Source organism: Adelges cooleyi, unplaced genomic scaffold (assembly GCF_023614345.1).
Source record: "Adelges cooleyi isolate 19-005CV unplaced genomic scaffold, UGA_ACOO_1.1 ACOO_flye_CR_arks_rails_tigmint_CR_PRNA_23, whole genome shotgun sequence".
Taxonomy (NCBI): Eukaryota; Metazoa; Arthropoda; class Insecta; order Hemiptera; family Adelgidae; genus Adelges; species Adelges cooleyi.
The window spans coordinates 6,425,201-6,446,245 of record NW_026095893.1 but is presented as its reverse complement, the minus strand read 5'-3'; the positions used below and the strand labels follow the sequence as shown (position 1 = coordinate 6,446,245).

The 21,045-nt window shown below is 32.6% G+C and overlaps 1 protein-coding gene across 2 annotated transcripts in view; it reads right to left on the bottom strand.

Annotated features, from left to right (window-relative positions):
- The window catches only part of LOC126836230 (uncharacterized), a 100,623-nt gene that overhangs the window by 6,979 nt on the left and 72,599 nt on the right, over positions 1 to 21,045 (bottom strand). For both annotated transcript variants that reach the window (XM_050569454.1, XM_050569453.1), the window contains exons 9-21: positions 17,728 to 17,958; positions 17,498 to 17,587; positions 17,328 to 17,410; positions 16,911 to 17,259; positions 16,649 to 16,834; positions 16,270 to 16,557; positions 15,708 to 16,187; positions 15,504 to 15,647; positions 15,320 to 15,431; positions 3,828 to 4,006; positions 2,899 to 3,065; positions 1,380 to 1,671; positions 823 to 938 (exon numbers count right to left, since the gene is read on the bottom strand). In XM_050569454.1, coding sequence (XP_050425411.1) covers positions 823 to 938; positions 1,380 to 1,671; positions 2,899 to 3,065; positions 3,828 to 4,006; positions 15,320 to 15,431; positions 15,504 to 15,647; positions 15,708 to 16,187; positions 16,270 to 16,557; positions 16,649 to 16,834; positions 16,911 to 17,259; positions 17,328 to 17,410; positions 17,498 to 17,587; positions 17,728 to 17,958 — 2,717 coding nt within the window. The remainder of the gene's footprint in view (positions 1 to 822; positions 939 to 1,379; positions 1,672 to 2,898; positions 3,066 to 3,827; positions 4,007 to 15,319; positions 15,432 to 15,503; positions 15,648 to 15,707; positions 16,188 to 16,269; positions 16,558 to 16,648; positions 16,835 to 16,910; positions 17,260 to 17,327; positions 17,411 to 17,497; positions 17,588 to 17,727; positions 17,959 to 21,045) is intronic.

Here is a 21,045-nt window from a genome sequence, read left to right as displayed (position 1 = left end):
ATTACAAAACGAAAAAATTGTTTTTTTTTTGCCACTCTCAATGTCAATTACTTTCTCGTACATAATACAACAATATACTAATCCAAATCAAATTCTAGCAGAGCCTATTACGGACAAAATTATTTTATCGGTATTCACCCATAACGGTGGTGTGTCCAAGGAGGAGTCTTGAACACATCACTGCGAGTGTTGTATTCAACACAAATAATAATTAATAATGAAATAATTTTGACAAGTCAGGAGACAAGTAGATCCTATCATCTTAGTTTTTTTTTAATGAGAAGTATAATCTAACTACCAAGATTACAATTTTTTCTTCAAAATTAATACATGCAAATAAAATTAAGAATGGTAAATAGATTTTCAGACAAAACCTCGTTAAAGTACATAATTATATACACAAGTTTAAATTAAAAAGTAAAATGATTAACATCAGCTTTTAATACACATTCACAATCCAAATATGTATTATATACACTAAGGCCACATATGATTGCACTAGTATTTGTCAGAATTACCTTGTGTATGTCGTTGGGGTGGGTTGTTGAGTAGGTCATATTAAAGAAAAAATGTATTAATCTTACCTATATACCCAGGAACAGCGTGAAACAGATAATAAACATTTAAAGTAATAATGATAGTAGACTCAACTTAAGTCACTCAATCAGAACTCTTTAAGATTTTCCGAATGAGTTTCTTAACCCCTACAGACGCAGGACGCTACAATTAAAACTCAATATATAACACCACCTCAATATGTAACCCGATTTTAAACCACAACCAATATCACATAAATTATACTTAAGCTTAAAATTAACTTACATTTTTGTTTCAATAGATTTATCCAATACATCTTCAGCTTGGACTTCAGCTTTTCCCAATAGGTCTTTACACGTTTGTTGAAGTTCTTTCAATTGTTTCTCATTATTTTCAATTCTCTGTGAAAATATTTTTTAATTTATTGAAAAATATAAAACAATTAATTTTATTTTACACATTTTACTCATTTTAAGGTACCCACTATTTATAAAGGGGCAACACATAAGGACTAGTTGAACATTTGTTTAATTAAAATTAATTTTGTTTATACAAACTTATTTTTAGATTCATTTGTATGAGCTTTGTTACTAAATCACAACTAGCTGAGTAATGAGCATAAGTGTACTTGATTTTTGTAATCGAGTACAAACACACATATAGAAAAGTGAAAGGTGGGTACACACAGCAAATACATTAAGAATATACCACAGAGCTTAGATAAACGATAAGATACTTTTAAGCTACTTTGGAAAGATTTAACTAAGAAATATTATTATTATCGATAATCGATAACACCTCATAGGTTCTGTACTTAGATAAGTTTAATAACATTCCCTTACAGATAAAATCGATAAAAGTGCTTCGCTTCCGGGTGTCATGATGCTCATCAAATTGTTAGCTAATTGTCTTAGGTTGCTTAATCGTTTTTCATGTTCATTAAGCTCATGCTCCGATCCAGAATCGGACATGCCACTGTCCGACGCTGAACCGAAACCTCCCAATTTCGGGATTCCTCCCAAACTGCCCTCATCTCCGAATCCTTTGAACTTCATCTCCAACTCCATCAGTTGGCGGTCGCACTCGGTCAACGTAACCAATGCTTCTTGATACCTCGTTATATCGTCTTCCAACCTGTAACCATGGATACGGTAAATTATTAGTGTAACTACAGTTACGATATAAATTTATATTTTTCTAAACTTTACATTTACAAAATGGTTTATGTAGGATGTTTTTTTCAATTTTTATTTTTATCGGGTGTCTTAAGCTATACAAATGTAATGTCAAAGACGCCCATAACAACGTTTTGTCCTGAACACATGAGTTTTGTATATAAAATATTCGAAAAACACCCGAGCTTCCAAAAAGTATCTACATGTTGTGCGACTAGAATAAGCAATCGATTTTTTTTAACCGAAAAACAATGTATTAAGAAAAATATATCAAAATACATAACAGTAAAATAATATGAACAATTCACAACAATATTAAAGACATTAAATCAACATTTTACTTCTTCCTTATAAACAGGTACGAAGTTGTTTAGAAATTGAGTACCAAGCACTGAATTTGTATACACCTTCATTTGAAGGGGACGCTTCTCTGAACGGAGTGATATTAATTGAAGTAACAAAAAAACCCTAAATGCAGCTTTTTTAAGAGTAGTTAAATCAAGTCGAAACTTATTAAAACATAGGTATTACCAGAATTCGAGGGAGTCAATCAAACTAACATTTATCCCGAGTTTTTTATTAATGAAAATATAACAAAATTAAATTGGGAAAAGAAAACTTGTGATATATATGGAATAACCGACAGATCGGGTAGGAGTCGTGGTTATTACGACCAGTGGAGTTCAGTTTTGAATAATTCAGTTATGGTTCGAGTAGATTGTGGAGAGAAATACCAGAACACAAAGTAATAATGCATAATACAATTTAGCACATTATCAACTTTTAAATAAAAATTATTTCTGTTTCTTATTTTATAGAGTAAGGAACAAAACGTGTTATCTTTTTCTGGAACAAGATAACATACAATTTTGCGACGAAGACATCGGTTGTCCTATGCTATGTGATAACAAAATAATAGGAATTGCTAGCCTAAGGTATAATTGGAAAACTTGGGCGTTAAACAAGCATTGTGGAAGTTTGGATATCACTTCTCGATATTTTTACTTAGATAAACCTTACACACAGTGGATAAAAAATATAATAAATAACTAAGAATTTGTGTGGGCTACTTGCGGTCAGCAGTGTACTGCATTTATTTTAATTTATTGACATATTTTGTGCCAAGTGCTAATAAATAATTTGTTTAAAAATAGTTAATAATGATAAAAACTATTTTGTAACTTGCCTTTTCTTAGCATTAGTAAACATGGAATAACAATCTGCTACATCTTTGCTCATTTGTAGAAGAACAGCATTAGGTTGCGTTGACTCATCATAATGCCTATTCAACTGTTCGGTTATCATTACTATATTACGATCCTTCCAATACGTTTCTAAATTTGATAACTCAGTCTGAAAAAATTAAATACAAATTAGTAGAAAACAATACACATTGTTAATTACTAGTTAGTAGTTTTTGTAAAAAAAAAATAATAACATTACAGATAGCTACTAGTCTCATTAAAAAAAATATATCACACGGGAACCGTTTTTAGATAATGTGATGTAATTTATCCAATAAACAACTTTTGACATTAGATCAACTAAATATAAGGATAAATGTCAAAATTTAAGATAAATTATACAAAATTATCCTAAAATATATAATACTATAAGTAATTGTTTGTATTCATACATTTAAATTTTAATAGTGTGTAGACAAAATATGTTATTTAATTTTTTTCCTTTTTGAAATTGTTTTCTTATTATTAGTAAGTAGTAACAATATTTTATTTTAAATATAATGACTACTTAAAAAAAATATCAACTACATTTTTAAATAACATTGAAACCCAAAAAAATTTGGTATGTGAAGACAAAATATTAACAACAAAAATCTAGATAACTTGAATATTTTACTTTGATCTTAAATCTGGATTTTTTCATTATAGACATGACTTGTATTATAATATAATAAACAATACAATTAAGATGTAATTAATAATTTAAGTTTGATTTAAATTTAAAAGGTTGGCCATAAATAATATATTGGTTTAAATTTTAAAAAAATCCATATTTTTTCTCATCACTATTTTTACAAAAATTATTTTACTAATAAAAAAAAATGTCATCATAACCTAAAACATATTTTATTATCATTATTATTATTATTACCTTAGCAGTGAGAATGAAAACTTGTAATTCATGTTTATTTTTTACATTGCTGTCGAGCCGATCATTACGAGTAAATGCTAATAAATGTGTTTTAATCGCTGCAATGTCAGTCTTCAGCAAATGGAATTGTTCTTGCTTGGAAATTTCCAGTTCAATGCGCTCGCATTTTTTCACCATACCTAAAATTATTTAAAAAAATAATAATAATTAGAAAATGGTAATTGTTAATAGTTATGTTAGTAACAACGTAGAAATGATGGACCATCAACAGCGTAATAGATTTTACACCACCCCTACAATTTAGTTTTACCTTTCTCGTCATTTATGGGAGACGCAGCTTTAATCAGATCACTAATATAACTATTAATTTTTTCTGTTTCTATATTTCTCAATTTTCTAACACTGATTTTCATGTCTTCGAAGCTTTTATTTAAATTCATTTCTGGTGCAGTCTCCTCTACAAACTGTATACTTGTATGGATGTGAGATTTCGAAGGGCTCTGTCTTTTATTGATATTTTTCACACTATTTCTTAAATTCTGGAAGCTGCTATCGAGACTGCAATCAAGATCCGACGAGGAACTACATGAATCATCCAAGTGTTCAAATTCTAATCTTTCTGACTCCAAGTCAAAACGCAAAGTCGAGTTGGCAATGACGCCGCCGTTAACCGGCCTTTTGTTTGGCTTATCCATTTGAAATTATTATGTTTGACAAGTTGACAGATTAGGCAGCACCGCGGAATAGATAAAAATAGACAAACAAATATGTCACAGGTCTGAGCGTCTTCTGGGTTATATTGTGAACGTGCAAACAGGAATTTTAACCTTTTCTGCAATAGGTATCCATATTAAAAAAAAAAAGAGCGAATAAACAAAATGTAGATTCCCGTGCGGTCTACTTCAATAGTATGCTAATCCATTGAAAGTTTTCTTTTTGTTTGTTAGTGGATTTGAATATTAAAAAAATATATTCTAATACAATTTAAATTTATATGATTTTAAACAAACATTGTTTTATAAATGACGTCACAAGAGTACATTAAAGTAGTGTAGTGATGGTAAAACGCGATAAAGAAAGTTATGTAATATATACTGTTAAAAAAATCGTGAAGTGAATTTCCTTGAATAATACAAGTTCAACCTAAATGTATAATCAGAGTACTAAACGACTATCATAAAAATAAATCAAATTTACGGCTACAACGATTTCACCAACAGACTAATAATTATTTATCTTGTATAATAATATTGTTGAACGTTTAATTATTTAATTATTAATTTAACATGTGTAAACATTTATGAATAGGGACGGAAAATTAAACGTGCCCAATAATAATGAAAACGAAATGGTATGATTAGTTCATGAAAATATGTGCTTTTGACAACGGTAATTCACTGGTATGATCTAAAAAACATAAAAGAGGAGCCAGCAGGATATAAGTACTCGTAGTGTCAGCGAAATCGTAATAATGTCTACAGCTTATAATATATATTTGTATTCAGACATAGCAATAATAAAATAAAAAAATTCGTTTCGCTTTGAAACAGGATGAACGCATTACAGAATATTATTTTAAAACGACCTACAGAAATTCGGTAGCATTGCCAGCTCTAGATAACGTCAAACAGTTTAAACGGTAGAACAATATAATATTTAAAAAAAACATTCAATTATAATTGTTCTTAATTTGAATTATGTTTACTGTACTATTTATCCCATACGAATTAAAAAAAAAAAAAAAAACGTTTGGAACACACTTAAATGGGAGTTGATTACTGAGCTAAATATACACGCAGACTAATAATTTATACTAATTTTAATTTCGTGGGTGTACAAAAGTATGCACATGATGGTAGGGGGTTACTTCAACAAGGCAAGACGGCGGTTATTTTTATGATACATTTTGACCATTGAACTCGATTTACAAGTTTACTATCCTCAAACACACCCGGGAATAGTAACAACATCGTTCAGAACTCGAAGTTTTATTAAACTACCAACTACGATAACAATATATGAAATTGTGTTCAACAAATTATTACAATATATAATATACTTAACATTTTGAGAGATACCAGTTTTAACTCGAGGTGTTTTGACGCATATAATTACTTGAGAAATTTTTTCAGCAAATTTGAAATACTGCACCCCACCTAACCATAGTTAATTATTGTTCCTGACTTGTAAATGCTAAACTTAAGAAATGTAAATTCTCTAATGCAAAATAACCGTTTATTAATACCGGATTGAACAACATAATATACATTGTACGGTGCAATAGAATTTAAGTGTCATTTTTTAAATATCTGTTACCGTTTTTTAGTTATAACAGTTTTAATTTTGGACCCAAGAAAAATGTTTACGGATTTACTATCTCTTGTTTACTTGAACAATGACGGTAAACAATATTATTATTTCGTTCTGCCCTGATTGTATAAAAAAGACAACATTCACATTTGGTACATTTTGTTATCAAAAATAACTTACCGACCTAACTCAAAAATTAAAAAATTTGAACTGGTGACAAAAAGAAAAAAAAATTTTTGAAGCAGCAATTGGACACACGCCTTTGTCGAGAAGAAATGAGCGATAAAATACCATACGGGAAATGCTTTGAACGTACGCCTAAAAATCTACCAGTCCAATGCATTTAACATTTTAATGAATCATTAAAGTTTTGATGTTTAAAGTGTGGTGTCCGAACATACGATAATATTTATTGTACTCAGTATAAGAAACGATTAATCGTTCTCCAGATTGCCGCCTATACTGTTTCCTGCCACAACAGAAATAAAAACACCATAATTATTACCATTAATATCGGTTAGCCTCAGTCACACCGATAGTAATAAGTATGACCTAAAATCGAATTCTGTTGGTGATATTTGGCATAATAGCCCTGTTGATTCCAATAACAGATTTATCTCGTGCTATTATTACTACGGTACAAAAAAAAACAAGCAGAGAACGTGTAAACAAACTTTTTTTTATCAATAATTAATGTGACTAGGCAATATTTTTTAGAAAAAAATAAAGGTTCAGAATTTACATTCACTCAACCCAAATTAAAAACTTATTTAGTCAAGTAGTTTACTGTTTATCAGTAATAAACAGGTTCTATGATTTCTACGGTTTACAATTTCTTTCTGGTATATAAAACTGAGCCCGAATTCACTAGCAAATTCATTTATTATTCACTTTAGAGGACGCTGCCCGCTATTTATTAAGGAATAAAATACAGGTAATTTTCGCAACATCTTAATTTAGAGGTAAAAATTTCAACTATAGGGTATACGTATTATTACAGTAATTTCTATAGACAAAATTACAATTATTTCCCATCAAAACAGAATTGTGCGAATCAAAACCAAATTTTCTTGGCATTATTGTAAAATCAACAAATTTTCACAGTAACTGGAGAAAAAAATTATCTATGCTTATCTATTACTCAATCCATTCATTTTTAATAATTTAATGAAAAAATACTAAAAAACCTAAACTTTTAACGTTCATAAAAAAAAAAAATAGTTGATCTATAGAAAAATTGCCACGGTTAAGCATAGATAACATTCTCCTCTATTTTTCTATGAAAATTTAGTGATTTTAGTACTATAACAACCTTCACAGTATCGATTTGAGTAATTTGCAAACCCTGTTTTACACCACCTACAAATTACGAGTGGATAGCGTCCTCTTAATACTAAATGATCTTAATTATTAAATAATAATTTGAATAAAAATTGTTCCCCTCTTAAACTAATTATATTACCATCAACATTTGAAGACGATTTTCTCATGGCAAGTGTCAAACCTCAATATTTAATTATTTTATTAACTCATAACAACATTCTAATAAAAATAATAACTGGTCGATAATCAAAATAATAATCATGACCACGTTCAAAATATAAACATTTATTTTTTCTGTATACATGAATTATTAATATTACATTTTTGACTATCTGGATTCCGGGACATGTGGTGATAATTGTGCGCGTCAAATATATTTTATTGATAAACATTGTGTCTATATAAATGTATAAGATACGCGCGATAAATAGAAACGACAAAGAGAACCTTCTAGAATAATATATTTTGTTTTCACTTAGAAAATTATTTCATAACCGAAAACAAATAAAGGAGACCGCACTGAATCTTTTTTTTTTAAACGATCGTTTTATAAGATGTCCATTGTGTAACCAGGAACGCTGACAATGTACAAACCGTGATGTCGCAAACACATTTATACCTACATAAGCCTAAAAACGATGAGGGTTGATTTTTTTTTAATTTCTGGAGTTTACAATTTAATATCCTGGCAACGTACAACAGGCCGGGAAACGAGTAACGGGAATGGCCGAGATAAGAATAACTGTTAACTACGACTTTGTTATTAGTGGGAATTACTATATTGTAATATTATTCGTATTGTATGCGGTATGCTTACAAACTATACATGGTGATATATGTTTTTGAATAATCAGCGACGGGGTCACGATCCGGAAGGTCTAATCATATCAAAATCAAATCCAACGGTCGAATATTATTCAAAAACACCGCAACCAAAGCGGATGGGGGGGGGGGAAGAGCAAATAAATCTGCGAGTCACCTGGTCGCATACGACATCACGCGACCTCCCGCAGTAGTGTATAAACAAAGCGAGGACGTCATAGAAATACAATAATATATAACATTGAATGTACATGTTTGTTCGATGATAACTTATGATTCGATCGAAAAACAACCATTATAATATGCGAAAAAACCTCCTAGATATGTGCCAATTTTATGATTTTCAGGTTTTGGTATTCCTGGATACAGAAAACAATAAGCCATCAAAAATCTCCAACGTGTCATCTCCCTCCATTGTAGAATAAATGGAAAATAAAAAATAAAACCTATGTGTTAGCTGCTATAAATCGTTTTACACGTTTTAGTGTCAACTGAACAATTAGGCTTTAGGAAGTTTTTTCACGGAAACGACGATATTCCGATTTAAGAAATGCACTCTGAGCCGAGGCGATAAAAACTAAATCAATTTACACAACAATAACAGTAATTATCAATAATGTAATATATTGTATGACCGTTGACTGCTATAATAGCACTCGTGGGGGGAAAGCGCGATTAAGAAAAAACCATTCTTGACACCACAAAACGGTAATTTCTTTATAGTTCAAATTTCGTGAAAGCCACTGTCGTGAATTAATAATATATATTATTTTACATATAGTATTTTGTACACTGTCGAGCGCAAACCTTTACACGGGACAAAACTCAAAAGACGACCGTCTCTACTAAGTAGATTAAGTATAGTACTATATTAATTTACCACAACGACTCGGAACTTACAACACTGCGGAACACCCCGCACTAACGAACGATTTTAAAATTACTGTTAGACGAGTACGTAGGACATTTGTGCCTACGCGGTTGACAAAACAAAAAAGTGACACCAAAAGAGAAAACAACAAAAAAACAAACTAAACGAAAAAAAGAAAAAAGCACATGCGGCACAAACGACGACGTCCGCGCAGCGTACGAAACGAGTTTCACGCGGTCCGCCGGAACGAGGGTCCAAGGCGATATGGTTTAGGCGGCGGCGGCGACGACTGTTAATAATTATTATCATCAATCGGAGGGGACACCACAGCAGCCGTTGGAAGGGATACCGCCAAGAGTCGCCGTCGTCATCATGTTGTGTGCGCGCGTTTTTTTTCACACGCGCAATGGTTCCCAAACGAACCTCCTTCGGCGGCTCGGTTATCATATTATTTATGTCTACTATACACTGATAAATCTCTATTGTTGCGTACATTGCCAATAAACATAATATTATACAATTATGTACTAAAATTAATAATATACAGATAGATCGCCTTAAGAGGGCGTCGCACCGGTGATGTTCAGTGGTATAAAACATGTTTAAGCAGACTGAAAATAACTCGCTTAGTTTGGGTTTTAGAGTAAAAGCACCCATTATAAAATTAAAAGAAAACTACTTATTTACTATGATTTCCGAGGGCAAAAATTAATTTTTTGGAAAGTTACAGTCATTTAAAAATGTTAAAATAGTCGTTATTTCCAAACTATGTATTGAGCGTTATACTTAGAATAACGAAAAAAATGCACCGTCTTGCCCTCCGAAATATTGTTCTCTTTTAATTTTATAATGGGTGCTTTTACTCTAAATCCAAAATTAAGAGAGTTATTTTCAGTCTGCTTAAACAAGTTGAGATGAATAAAACATTTTTAAATCGCTTTCAAGGATGCTGTGATTACACATTACAGTTTAACCTTTAAATTAAGATTTTGTAAAAAAATTGACTATACTTTACTCTTTAAAAATGGGCGGTGTGACGCCCTCTTAAGCCGTGTGATTTCTTAGACCCAACCATAATATTATACAATAGTCGGGTCCATTTGTTGGAAAAAATAACGGGTTGCCAAAAAAGTATACAAATCGTAGTCTACCAATGCACGTATCTATGCCATTTGAGACAATATTGCCAAAAACGAGAACACGAGTACGAATTTTACGAATATTATTATAGTTGTTTAAACAAAATTTCACCGCTCGTTTTGTTCGCTTCATAAAAGTTAGTAATATGTTGTTGATACGGGCATCGATAATTTTGCCCACATAATTCGTATACATACAAATAACTTGACGGATTATTTAATGTCTTTTTCACGCGATCGAATAGGTAAGTCAACAACTTGTGTAATCAATTTTCACTAAATGGTTGCCACGAGGAAAACATACGCGAACGTCCGAGAAAGTTGGCAGCAATTACTTGCGGTTATCAACAAATAGTTACCATACCGCTTTTACCGTTTTCAGTTTTCACATTTATTATTCATCGGCCAATCAAAGCCGACAATGTAATAACAGTTTAAAAATTAAATGATCAATATTTTGTTGTTTGATAACAAATATTGAATTGTATTGAAGGTCTACCAATCGTTTAAAAACCGAAGTTTTAAATAGTTACGTTAAATGATACACTGTTTACACGTCTCGTACATAAACCCCCGGCCTCGTGTTTTTACATGATGGCATCCCCAAGCCATTTTAATTATTGGTGGAAGGCTGTATTTCTTAACACGTGTTATTCATATTTCTTGCTGAAGGTTTGCCAAAGAGGCATGTCTATCTCCCACACACAGAGTACAGAATAATAAAAATACGGCTGTAACTCACTCTTTTTATATTTTTAGACATAATTAAAAATAAATATGATTAACCATCTATCGATCTTCTATTAAACCCATTTCAATACACTTTTAAAAAAACTGGACGCATACCACTATGAAAGGCAAACAACATAGATCTATCTGGCCAATCTACACGAATGGATAATCGTAAATCATTAATTATATAAAAAAAGAAAAACTTAAAAAATATGCTTTTTAACATTGAACAAATACCATGGAAATTAGATGATACGTATTATTTTATGTCATTCATTTTGAATTTAAATTTAAATTAAAAAGAGTTAAAAAATCAGTATACGCTTATTTCGGTAGCAACGTTATAATAAACGCTCACAAAAGCACTTAATAATATTATTTTAATATAAACCATATGTCCATATCAGTACCAAATACGGTACTACTCATGGCGGTCAACTTGTTAATATCTATAATTATGTAACCACAAGTGTTGCTCAGTTTTTACTATATGAAATATATAGTTTAAAAAGTATATAATTATTTTTTAGTTAAACCATGTGTGCTACAAACTATTTTATACAGATTACAGTGTATTGCAATTAAGTCGACACTGGATATTATATTGATAACACGTTTTAAGGAATTAGCAGTTAAGATAACGCTGGTAATGCATACTTTAATCGTTTTACATTACCATCATAATTCGAATGCCATGGTTGTGTCAGTTTCAATTATAATTGTACCTACGCAAAATACTTTGTAATATGTTAACTGCAGCTTCATAGTGTATGCACATATGTCCACGGTATATTCAAAGAAACACTCACAAATACAATAGGTATTATGACACGCAAAATCTTTAGTTCAAATAAACAAAATAACATAATAAGATGTTATCAAAACCCTAATAAATTTGATATTTAAAAGGAATACAATCCGAGAACTAGATAGTCAGAGAATACTGCAATGTATACCATACATTATACATATTTATATCGTGTAAAAAAATATACGGGTCATTTTATTAAATTCTAATGTTTATATTTTCAAAGCTAATTAAAACAGTAAAAGAAACAACATTTGAGTAATAATAATTTCAAATTTGTATTTACTATTTTATCATATGAACATAAATTATATATGCACATTATTTCAAATAAATGGCTTGATTGCAGTTTATTGAAGTTAATTACATTTATTAATGTTATACTATGGTTTTTAATTGATTTATTAGAAATTCTTGTTTTTAAATGATCCATTAATATTTTAATGTGATGAACAGTTATTTTTACTGCTGTAGAATTTTCAAATAATATTTTGTGGCAAGCTGTATGATAAAGTCTCTAACGACCGTGACGGAAATTGTTTATGTACAGTACACCGTACACATCATGACGACAACAGACCGTAACATAATACAGAAATCAGAGATTGGGCGTTTGGCTTGTCTATTAGAAAGGTAAAATGAACGCATATTCCCTACAAACCATGTTGAGTTCGATTGACTTGCACATTGTTTTATACAATTATACTGTACAATTCATAGAAATACTTTTAGAATCTGATTGAAACAATAACAATGAAGAAATATTATAATATATTCAAAATTGTAATACTTACTGAAGGTAAGGGAAAACCTTCAAACGTGCGAAATGGGTAATCAATGGTTCAACTTTTATTTTTTATAACAATACCGACAGAAACCATGTTAACATTTTATTGCTCGTTTGCGGTCTGATTTAATTTTATAAACCCGTTAGGTTCAGACACTGGTTGTTAAAAATAAATTGCAAAACAACCGCCAAGGCGGACGATGAACCAAATATATAGTCATAAAATTATACCGGCGTGAAACATCATTTTTTTAACCGGTTAAAGTAGACGACGACAGCGGTTAGAGGCAAAGAAGGCACGAAGCCGCGCAGATTGTTTAGTTGGTATCGTCTAATGGTATCTAACTCCAACGAGATCTAGTTGCATCAAAATTTGCATTCAGACAGACAAAGGTTACAAAATCGAACAAAGCGATTTACAGATAATTACAAAAAAAAAAACCGAATGTAAGGCCTATAGAATGTAGTTTTTAAAACGACCAGCAAACCAACTTTTTACACACCGTTAACAACACTTGTATTTTGATAAAACAACGAAGACAACGTGTATTTACCTTTGATGGTGGTTTGAGAGGCCGCGTGGGCGACTTCTTTTCGGCGAGTCATAATAATATCGTAGACGAGATGATACGCTGTTCTCTTTTCAAGTGGCTGACAAGCGCGCAAGTTGCGACCTTCGCGCTACGGTGTTTTGCGCGCACTGCCGTTGGTGATACGCGGTAACAAATGACGACCGGCAAGGTGAAAAAAAAAACGATACAACCTAACTATTGTTTACATTACCACCAAGCGGTATCTGGAACGATAAAAAACTAGAATCGGCGTGCGCGGGAACGCTTTTATATTTTTACCGAGAGCGATTGGCGCAGGTGGTCGCCGAAAACCGACTAACTGACACTGGCGGGCATGGTGATTCGCGTTCCGTTTGGATTTGCAAACGGTCCACAGGTGGGGCCGGCCCGAGGCTTTCCTCCTAATGGGTTCAGCCATTGCCGCCTCCGTCGAAAAGGATAGGCTAATTACGAAATCGTTTCCAAAGCTATTTATTAGGTACACCAATCGCCCACAAGCCGTTGCACGGACCCACGCGATTTCCTAGGGCAAACGAACAGAGAAGTAACACTAAGTAAATCGATAATATCCGTCGGAAGCGGTTGGCGTCGACGACTTCATAAAAGGGGACGCGGTTGCCACGACAACCAAGTTTTTGGACAGTAAACTCCCCCCAAAAAAAACCGGCCGTTCGAACTAGTAAAACACACCTACGCTATAAAGGGTAACGGGTGTGTCGTGTGTAGACAATAAATTCGACCATTACTGTATTAGAATCATAAATAAACGTACCATAGAAGAAAACAGCGAAGGAGCTAAGCGAAAATCCTATCACCCACATTACATTTTTTTTGTCAATTCAGAATTGACAAAAGATGACTCCCTCTTAGGCTTGTTTTGATAATTCGTCCGTGAACTGGTAGTTTTTTACCCAAGTTTCGAGAAAAATTTGTAGAGAATTTACTATAATAATAGGTGTGCTTTAGCACTGGTATTATATATAGCCCCACCTATTCCCATACTACTTATATGAACGCAAACAAATGTGTGGTGTTATTTTAAAAACCTCTACTAAACACACCCGACCTCCTTCCAAATTGCGTCTATAAGATTTTCGTCTTTAAAAGATTATTTTTAAAATTTTAATCAGTAGATAATATTTATAAATCGCTGTAACAATATATATATATATCCTCTCAACTACCTTACATTAAAGGTTAAATTATTTTCTTTCGATATTCAGTTTCATACGATAAACTGGCACAAGGATTTCGGATATAGTTTTTAATTACTCGACGAATAAAATGCAGTTAAAAAATGGTCTGGCAATGAAATTTATTATTATTAAAAGAGTTTTTAAAGAAATACCTCAAATTTACTATGCCAAAAACCGACCAAAAACATTTTTAAAGTGTAAACCGTGAGAGGTTTTTCCACAAAACTCCTTTTTAGTATAATGTTACGTTCCAATGCCCTTTAAAAACCACCTGTTACAATAATTATCAATAGTTACACCTGTAAATGTTGTATTTTATTGCATATTTTACGAAATATATTTAAAATTAAACAGCATAATTTATGTAAATGGCCAAATTTTTTTAATACTTTTAAAAGTATATTCCATTGTAACCTAGAAGTTATTATCCAAATATTTCTCCGTGAAGAAACTATTAATTAATTATTTTTTTTGTAAATGGTCTAGCACGAGTGATAAACTATAATGAAGCGAATGTCAAAACGTTTTAAGTCGGCAAAGAGAACTTTAACGAAAGTTCCAGAAAGCTATTTACGTAGGGCTACCACGCAAATTTGTCTTATTTTTTTCTTTTAGCAGCTACACATTTTTTTTATAATTATTAATAACTGTTAGCCGTCAAACAGTAATAGAAAGCGATAAGGTCATGAATTAATCCACTCGACATAATTTTTATGATTTTATGTCATGAAACTTGTCCGAGTAAGTCTTTATTTAGCAATACAATTATTTTCCTTTTTTCCATTAATTAGTATTATTATTATTACCTCTAGACGTTTAAAAATGATTGGCTCATCGGTAAAAATTGTGATATCGAGATTGTTTCTAAATCTATTTAACGATGTGATTTCCATCTATATTATGTTTTAAAGAACTGTGAATAAAATTCTTACCTTCGACTTCTGCGATATCGTTCGCCGAAATTACGGTATTATTATCGTCGATCCCTTCCAAACAGAAACGAAGACAGTACTCGTTTTCTCGGCACCACTGTTTTACCTGGCCCTAATCGAACAAAATACTCGATCAGTTAATGTACACACTTTAAAAAAAGTCCAGCAGATAGTTCAAACTCACAACATCAGTTAGTGTAAGATTCGAGTTAGGGCAAGTGACCAGTTTGGAAAGCACTTGTTCCAAATAGTTCAACTGCAACCTACTCTTGAGAATCAACTTGCGCACGGATTCACACGACTCTTGTTCAAAGGTATCGTCATCGATCTACAATGTTAAATGTGTTTTTAGTTAATCGAACGAATTATGCGGTTGCTATGTACTTACAAACGCGGGTCTGCCGATACTAGAGGCGCAGTCGGACTGACTGTCGATGTACTTTCTGTAATCGTCGCCAAAGTCTAACAGGCGCCTAACGGATTCGGGATCGGGAGGGTCCTCGCTGTAAGGTTCGCTTAAGTACTTCTCTTGATAGCTGTCCCAGGCCTGTTCGGAAAACGAGCTAAAGTCCGTCGTCGTACCTGACGGCATTTGAGACCTTAGAGGAAATCGATTTTCCCTCGGGGTGACCGCGCCAAACTCGCCTAAGCGGAATACGGGCATTTTCATTGGTCGTTTCCGCGAGGCCTGCCTTCTCGACTCTTTAGTAGTTTCTTCTTCCGTCTCCGAGTCCGCTCGCTGCGGTTCGATTAGAGAAATGCCGCACAAAGAGCCGGAAAACGAACCAGAGTTGACCATATCATTGTACGTAACAGAATTGACAGCGGACGAAAGGCTGTCAGCCGAACCACTCTTGCTCTTCTTTTCCTAAAAAAAATACCATCGTTCCAAATAAATGAAATTTACCCGATACGCATCTAATATTACGGTTGTACAACAAAACACTAACCACTGTGCTTCGTTTTCTGTGCTTTAGTTTGCGTCTCCTCAAGGAATTCGTGGTATAAGGTCCACTGCAGCAGTCTTGCGTCTGAGTAGCGGTAGATTCTTCGATAGTCGACGAATCTCTACCGTTAACAGACACTTGCTCATGAGAAAGACTATTTAAGGCCGATTCGGAAACGGATAACTGACAGGAATCGGTGAGCAGCCTCGCTTTCGGGGTGCTTTGGGGAAGGCCAGACATACTAACTGGTCTCAGAGCGTTTCTAGAGTTGGTTTTAGGCCTCAAAATGACCTACGGTTAAATATTACAAATTGAAACATTTAATTATAAAATTCGGAAATAATTGTAACAAATTTTGGTAACCGAATTGTCGGGAATTTACTTTTGGAGAACTGCAAATGTTTAAACGACCCGGGCTACAAGAAAACTCCAAATCGGCGGACTGTACAACAGTTATATCACAAGATCGCGAAGAATGCGAATAGTTATCCGAACTGAAATGTTGGTCATCGTCTTCCGTCGTGTATTCGCCGCTGGCATCACAACTGTCACCGATACACCCTTCGTCCTGACAAACAATAAACGCATAAGTAAAACATCAACAAATCAAAAAGAGTTGTTTGGCTTTCAAATTCGGCGCATACTTCGGGATCTAAGTTTTCATTTATGATATGTTTTCTTTTCACTCCGCTACCAGATATCCAATGTTTATCCTGATATTTCGGTTTCGGAACTGACCAATTCACGTTATCCACCAAGGCTTTTATTTCATCTAAATTGGCAGGTTCCGCTAACGAAATGTGCTCTTCTGTTTTTTTCGTTACATCGGTTGTTCTCGGGCTGTAAGTCCATTCTTCTTCGTCTTCTCCCGACGACTCCGATGTTTTCTCATCAATTTTTAATGGAATCGAATTTTTCTTAGTTTCCTGTTCCGAATCAGTGTCGAGATGCCTATAATAGAAAGTGGCCAGATTCGGACCCTTTCTATCCGACCTAAATATACAAATGCATTAAAAATGATACAAATATGTAATAAGTAAGAACATAATTATTCAATATACCTATGAAAGTTGGCCGTTTCGTCAAATGGCATTCGCTCTGTATGTAGCACGGGAATAGGTGATTTTCCAGTTTCCATTTTATCCTAAGAATACAACAACAAACAAAATAAACGTATAACCACTGTAAAAAGGAAAATCGTATAAAATGTTATCAGCCAAAGATAACTAACGTTTGATAATTTCGGTAAAATGCGTTCTTCGTTCATCCGAGGATATTTATGGACCGGTTCTTCATCGCGATCTGAAGAACTAATACTATCCTACAAAAAAAAAAAAAAAAAACACATAAACATACTTTTGTGATAACGTTAAATGGGAGTAACTTTATCTCGTGTGACGTTAAAGGCAACTGACGTTTTCCTCTTTTTAAAATAACCATTAGCTCATTTGTTCAAGTTACCTTGCGACATTTTTTCACTGATAGGCTTTCAATAAAACAAATCCACTCCAGTGATCTGATATACAGTAATTGCCAGCGGTGTTCAAAGTGCTTCGCCTTTTTAGTCAGAGAAGGCACAGCTTGTAATACCTCTTGGTTACTCGCAAGCTGATGTTCGTCGGATAACCACTGGCAATACTTTAATGCCAAACGGATGCATTTGCCCTTCGATTCGATGTCACTGTGTATGGACTGTAAAAGAAAAAAAAGATGTTTTGTTAAAACTACAACGCATATAGAGTAAAATCAAAACCTTTTGGTGTTAATTTTATTTTTTCTCAAGAATAATTATATACTTTATAATAAATTACAGAGGATACAGATATTGAAGGATTGAAATATATTAAATTATTTAAACAACATAAAACTTAAGTCTAAGTCATTACTAATAACTGTTAATTAATCCAACAAAGACGTGACGAGCAATATCCTTTATTATACATACGTATAAATATATTAATATATACTTGTATATAAATATTAATTTACATTTTGAGGAGCCGAAAGCCAAAAAGATATTAATTATCTTCATAACAAAAATATTATAACCCTATTAAGCGTGTGATGCAATTATTTGTTTTTTGTTTAAATGTATGTAAGTGTAGTATACATCCTGTTATAAAATCGTGACGTTTACTTTAAGCATCACTGACTATATGGTGTCATAAATATAATACAAACGTGGCAGAAGAAAAGATGGCCCAGATATATTTAAATCCAGAGTGCCTTCACGCATAGTCAGTTGGCGCATCATGAAGTCTGGTCGCCGACGTAAGATAAATTGTCGTTCTGTATACAATACCATAGTTTTTAAAATAAAAAATATAACACTTCGATGGACGCTAAGAAGGAAATGACAAAAAAAAACCATGATTGTTCCTTCATTGGTCATGGTTCGAGAGTTATACAACATGCGAGCTGAAGTGTAGCCTAGGCTAGGCTGGTCTAAATAATAAACGAATCCAATTGTAACGATAACAATTTATTTAGGTTTTATTACCTTTTTTTTTATTATTATCATGTCCACTTGCCAATGCGCTGTTCGCGATAGTACAACAAACCGTATTAGATTGTACGTTGAACAAATGAGAGTAATAGCACAATAAAATCATTATGTTGTTCAAAGAAAAACAATTATTAGCAAACACTAGAAGGTACTTTCAAGTACTTTTAATAGGCCATATTATTTATCTATTCTGAACTACCAATGAAATGAAAAGAAAAAACAAAACCCTTTTCGATTTAAATGTTAAAATCTCATTATTTTTAATTGACATAAAAAACGTGTATACACAATGGAACCAAACCATTATAATTTATATACCAGTTTCTTTTTTTATATAACTTAGTGGTACAATCGTAGTTGATCATAATATCAAAACATACAAGATTATCAAAATTGGTCAACAGTAGCACTAAGTTTATATTTTCCAGAACGGATAGGTTTCAATACTAAATACCCTTATTATAGTTGAATCTAATACAAAACTAAACCGTCTCTCATGTAAACCGATAGTCGGGTATAATAACTGATGGAGGCTCGACGAATGTGTATTATTATACAGTTGTAAAAAAATACAATCCCCTCTAAGTATGATTAACGCCCACCCTCGTTTCCGGCAGTAGTCGGCATGGCGATATATATACAGCGGCTATCGATATTAATTCAACAGCTCCAGCAGTTGTATTCAATTCTAAACCGTTGATTAATAACCGTCATAATTATTCTAGTTGCTGCGGTAACCATATACAACATTATTTTTTAAACTTAACGGATAGAAACCCCACGAACGAAATAATTTGAATCGAAAAAACAAATAATTTAAAACGTTTTGTATAGGAATATTAATTAATAAAACAGAGCCAACCGAGTTCTGTGTGTATATGAACATCAGACGATGTGGCATTGCAAAAAAAAAAACCAGTATATTATTGTTATTTTTAATAATTCGTTACAATGATCGTTGTTGTTATTTCAATTTATTTCAGAGACGAATAATCGGGTAGTGTAGTGCATACGGGCAGGTGTTTAGTTTACAGGTTACGGAGACTGTGCCGGAGATCGACCACGTCTTGTAGCTAATCCCATGTATGGCACACAAGACACACTCCTCCACGCGGGGACTGGATTCTAGACATTTTATAGAACAAGTCGCTACAATAATAATACCTTGTCTATTTTCTAAAGACCGTTAATAATAGCAATATTCTACTACTATTACGAGTATATGTCATTGTTTGAGGTCAAAGAATGACCTTGAGAACAAAATGTTGTTAATGCACAAGAGAACGCAGCACACTCCGGCGGTTAAGTACGAGTCTGGTCGCATGCCGTTTAGGATCCATAAAAACCAGTGTTGTCGAAATGAGGCAATTATTTAGGTACAGCAATAATTTTTAAATGGATTTTAGGCGAGACAACCCTATTAATATACCTGTCCGAACGACCAGGGAGAATGTAGCCAGGGTCTACCAAGCAGGTGTTTAAAAAAATTAGTATTAGGTATTTCATACTACCTATTATAGATAGCGGTTCAAATAACACTACTAATATTTTCTCGAACATTTATAATAACACACGAATGAACACTTAGTAGACATTTTTACTCGTAAATAACATTCTTAGGCTCAAATTCGAATGCACTACAGATGATAGACAATGTCTGTAGATCCTTAATTGTATGCTACGTTTGAATTGGATTCCATGATAGCGTTTACCCCTATGATATCGATTTTTAAAGCCATCTTATAATATTTATTATTGATAAACTAATGTTGCAAGTTTAATCCAAGTGTAAATATAACAAAATGTAAACTTCTTTACACACATCGCCACACCGTTTTCACAGACCACATATCAACTATGTATATAAAGGATAAAAAAACTAAATCGACATTATCTTACAGTTAATCGAGTCATTCGTGTACAACAAAAAGGTCCACCTATGCAATTGATATCGCAGATGGTTGTAATGAGATTATAAAAATATAGTAAAATAAATTAACCTCTTAAAATAAATACAGCATTAAAACGATAATGTATTCCATCACATTAAGTATAATACTATCTCTTTAAAAAATGTGATTTAAAATAATATATTATATTTTGTGTGTGAACTAATACAACATTAATATTCTACACGCTTTACTGAAACCGAATAATAATAATTGTAGTTTACAATGAATGCATTTGATTATACATACAAAACCGGATTTAGGGTCCGTGGTAGAGTAAACACATTGTGTTCTGATTATAATGAATCATCTTTGAACAGACTA